The sequence below is a fragment of the Manacus vitellinus genome, unplaced genomic scaffold (assembly GCF_001715985.3).
Source record: "Manacus vitellinus isolate BGI_N305 unplaced genomic scaffold, ASM171598v3 scaffold_43_pilon, whole genome shotgun sequence".
In the NCBI taxonomy this organism is placed as follows: Eukaryota; Metazoa; Chordata; class Aves; order Passeriformes; family Pipridae; genus Manacus; species Manacus vitellinus.
This window is the reverse complement of record NW_021940560.1, coordinates 1,257,602-1,261,801: the sequence shown is the minus strand read 5'-3', so window position 1 is coordinate 1,261,801 and position 4,200 is coordinate 1,257,602. Positions and strand designations below refer to the sequence as shown.

Genomic DNA, 4,200 nt, shown 5'->3' with positions numbered 1-4,200 from the left:
TCCCTGCCCATGGCAGGGGGTGGGATGGGATGAGCTTTAAGGTCCCTTCCAGCCCAAACCATCCTGGGATTCTCCATTACTTATCTAAATAATAAGGAATGACATATTTTTAATAAGAAAAAAAAATATCTAAAAATGAGGAGAACTGCAGAGTTTTTTTCTACTTTGTAACATCAGCATAAGGAGCAGGACACAAACATTTTGGCAATGACTCTTCTCTGGAGAGTTTGCTCCCTTGGGAAGTAAATCCCTTGGCAGAGGGATGCTCAGAAATCCTCGTGTTCCCACCCCAGCAGCCAGGACAGTCATTTTAATCTGATAATCTGATTTTAGGTCACCTCAGCAGGTGTTTTGAGATCATCTGGCTTCTCCCACGTCGACTGCTTCGTCTCGGTGTTGTAGTAATAAGTTCTTCCATCGGGAGATTTGTGCTCTGTCCACGTGGATTTCTAGGGAAATCCATAAATAATGACCAAGGATTGGTGATCAGGATGGTGTCAGAAGGCAGGAGAAAGGGGGAAACACAAGTGGAAAGCAGCCAAACCTGCTTGGAGTGATCCTCAGTGGCAGAGCTGGTGGTGGTGGCCGTTTGCTGCACTGTGGAGACCACGGGATGGGTTGTCTGGGAATGAAACAAAAGAGCTCTGAAAATCCTGGATAACTGTTGGTTTTCACCTGCATGTGTTAAATACACTGAATTTACCCAAAGCACATTTTAAGGCAGTGTTGTTTGCAGCAAAGTGCTTTTTTGGGGGACTGCAGCTTCCCATTCCTCATTCCAAAGCCACTAATTCCCACCAGAAAGGGAAAGTGAAGTGCCCAAACTCCAACTTGAACTCCCAGGTCAAAGTTCCAGGAGCAAAGCCCATTCCCAAAACTTAAAGGAAAATGTGCTGCCAGAAGATTCTGCCTTCCTGAATTCCCATTTAACTCCTCAGGAGCTTCCTGCTGTTTCCCATGAAGAGTTTTTGTATGAATTCCCTGAAATCAGGAGCAGGAGAAGATGGCTCTTCCCATCCCCTCTGGATCACTGATGGGATGTGGCCATGGGGAACTGGAATTCCTTACAGTCCAACTGCAAATCTCCTGGAAATAAGATTGATTATCATCTATATTTAATAATTAAGCTGGGAAAAGGGGCCCAGATTTCAGGCAACAGTGAAAAACTTGGGAGGAGGAGAGGAGGGGGAAAAGAGAGGGAAGGGAAAAGGGAAGGGGTTTGTTTCCAGGAGGACTAAACCAAACACACTGCAGTGCTCAGAAATTAAGGATATAACAGAAACCCCCTAATTAAGCCATTGGCATTAATTACAGACTGACAGGTAAATAAGCAAAAAAAAAAGCTCTATCTGAGAGGAAAAAATAGGACCCAAAGTGTCCTTTGAAACCTCCAAACCATTCCAACCTTCTGGGATTGGGGTTCTCCCATACCTGAGTTCCAGGAGGGGTCACACCTGCAAAACAAACACACAGAAATCAGAAAGGCTTTGGGTGCTTCATTTTTCTGTGCATTAATTAAAATAAACACTCAGAAATCAGAAAGGGTTTGGGTGCTTCGTTTTCCTGTGCATTAATTAAAATAAACACTCAGAAATCAGAAAGGGTTTGGGTGCTTCGTTTTTCTGTGCATTAATTAAAATAAACACTCAGAAATTAGAAATTTTTCAGTGTATTAATTGGTGTGTGAAAGAAAAGAATGTCCTGGGGAGCAATGAAGAGCTCCAAGTCACTGAAAAGCTGAATGAAATTTCCAAAACAGGATTATTTTGGATGTTTCAGCTGATTTTGGTCAAATATTTGAAATGAAAAGGAGTTTTTGATACTCACCTACTTGTGCATCCATACTGTTCACCCCTGGCTGCAGAAACAACCAACAGACACTTCATTACTGAGTGCAACTGGAATTAAATCCCCAAGAAATCCAATATATATCCACCCAAACCAGTGCTTCCTGCCTCAAAATGCTCCTTAAACTCCTTAAATAGGGATTCCAACCTTCCCCTCGCCCTCTTAATTATCCCTGCTCCTTAAATAAAGCAATTAGGGACATGGTTAGGAGCTTTCTGGGCTAATTCTGTGCCTTTGGGTGTGTTAGAGGTGCATTCCTGAGCCTGGAGCTCTTCCAGATGCTCTTCTTGGAATTCTTTCAAACTGAGGAAAAAGATGCTCAGAATTCCAAGAGTTTTCCCCACTTCTTTCTCCCTGGAGGCTAAACCAGAGCTGGTGGATTCAGCTTTAACCAGGGTTTATTTTCACCCCACACTTGTTTTATTTCAATGCTGCTCGAGAAACAAAGAAAAATTGGTTTAAAAAGTGAAAATAAATCCCTTGGGATCCATTACATTGGATTTGATCCAACAGGACTAAACCTGGGGAATTCTCCACACCTTTTAAATGCTTTTAAAATGTCCCTGAGCACCAGAACTGCCAGGGAACCACAGAGCAATTTGTGTCTCCACAAGGAATTCTTCCAACATTCCCTTTCCCTGGGCCTTTCCTTTCCCTAAATTCCACTCTAAAGGAATTAAGAGCATTAATCTGGCCCTAAAAATCCTCATTTTTAGGAACTGCACTGTTTCTAATCAGCTTTCTGGAAGCAGGAGATCCCAAGCCAGAGGGAGGGATGGTCTGGAAAACAGCCATCCTTGGATGCAACATTCCAGACATCCCTAAAAATCCTCCCAAAAATAAATTAATTAAATTTAATTAATTAAAAATTAACTCATATTAAATTTGACACCAAAATTATAACAGGTCACTCTCTCAAAGTTCACCAGGGGTCACTGACAGGATTTTTTACTCATCTATAAATGATTTCAATCAGGAAGTGCTAAAATCATGCCCTTTTCCTCCTAAATCCCACATATCCAGCCTTAATTCCATCAAAATTCACTCCTAGTCCAGTAATAAATTCAAAAGATCTGCCTTCTTTGCAAGATATATAAAATTACACATTAAAATTGAAAATTAGGGTAATTTTACTGCTGATCCAGGGGATGTTCCATCCCATTCCTAACTTTATTTATTTTGCAGGAATTTTGTATCTTTGTGAACTTTTAACTTTCAATCCTCTGGATTTTAATTCCTTAAATCCCCTGGATGACACAGTTACCTCTGGTCACACAAAACCATTCAGCAGATTAATTAAATCTCTCTTTCAACAAACTCTCCCTGAGAAAACCAAGTGGATTATTAACCAATTTAACTGTTAAAATAACCCACAAAAGGGGTTGTGCTCCAGGAAATTCCAGAGTTTGGCAGGGATATAAAATCTTCATGGGGAAAAAAAAACAACAAATAATTTCTTTCTAAATTTAAGTGGCTGCAATTGATTTTAAATGGATTTCCTGCAGTTAATTTGAATTAAAATTATGTTCATAGGAAAGAAATTTACTTTTCACTTCAGATACTTCACTTGGACTTCACCATTTCCACCCAAAAATCTTCTTTATTCCTTTGAATTTCAGGCATTTCAGCAAATTTTGCTCAATGTGCTGAACTACAGAAACTTTTTGCAAAAAAATCTATTTACAACAGATGAAAAATCTATTCAATATTTAAATTGAATAAATTTAAAGAGAAAGATTTTATTTGGAGATTTTTTTAGAGACAATTTAGAGACATTTTTTAAACAAATTAATAGATAAAAACCTATTTTATGATATACTGATCATAATTAGAACTTTTCCCAAGCAGAGTTCATGCTGGGAAGAATTCCAGCTCCAAACTGGTGAGGGATGAGGGGCTGGGAAGCAGAATCCAGGGAAAAAAAAGGAGGAGGAATTTAAAGACTGATGAAAATCCCCAGGACAATAAATCTCACCAGCTCTACCTCGCCCAGAAATCTTGGTTTTTTTACAGTTAATCTGATTTTTAACAGTTAATCTGATTTTTTTTTTCCAAATAAAACATCCCTGCAAGGAGCAACAGCTTCCAAATGGGAAGTTTGATTTGCCAAGGAAAGGAACCAAAGCCTGAGAGCCAGCAAAGGCCTTGGGAAAGCTGGAAAAGCTTTAAAAGTGAGGGAATTGGAGTCCAAACTCACAGGAACCGTGGGCTGCATGGCAGCCTGGGACATGTGGGACATCATCATTCCAGGCATCACCGACTGCATCATTCCAGGCATCTGCAATCCAAGGAATGTGGGACACAGTTAATGATATTTCGACAGCAAATACAAGTTTTATTTTTATTTAAAAG

The 4,200-nt window shown here is 39.8% G+C and overlaps 1 protein-coding gene across 1 annotated transcript in view; it reads right to left on the bottom strand.

Moving 5' to 3' along the window:
- Positions 1 to 4,200, bottom strand: part of PRPF40A (pre-mRNA processing factor 40 homolog A) — a 22,867-nt gene that overhangs the window by 16,956 nt on the left and 1,711 nt on the right. The window contains 5 exon segments of the mRNA XM_029962185.1: positions 339 to 449; positions 545 to 622; positions 1,432 to 1,454; positions 1,828 to 1,858; positions 4,046 to 4,126. Of these exon segments, the coding sequence (XP_029818045.1) occupies positions 339 to 449; positions 545 to 622; positions 1,432 to 1,454; positions 1,828 to 1,858; positions 4,046 to 4,126 (324 nt within the window).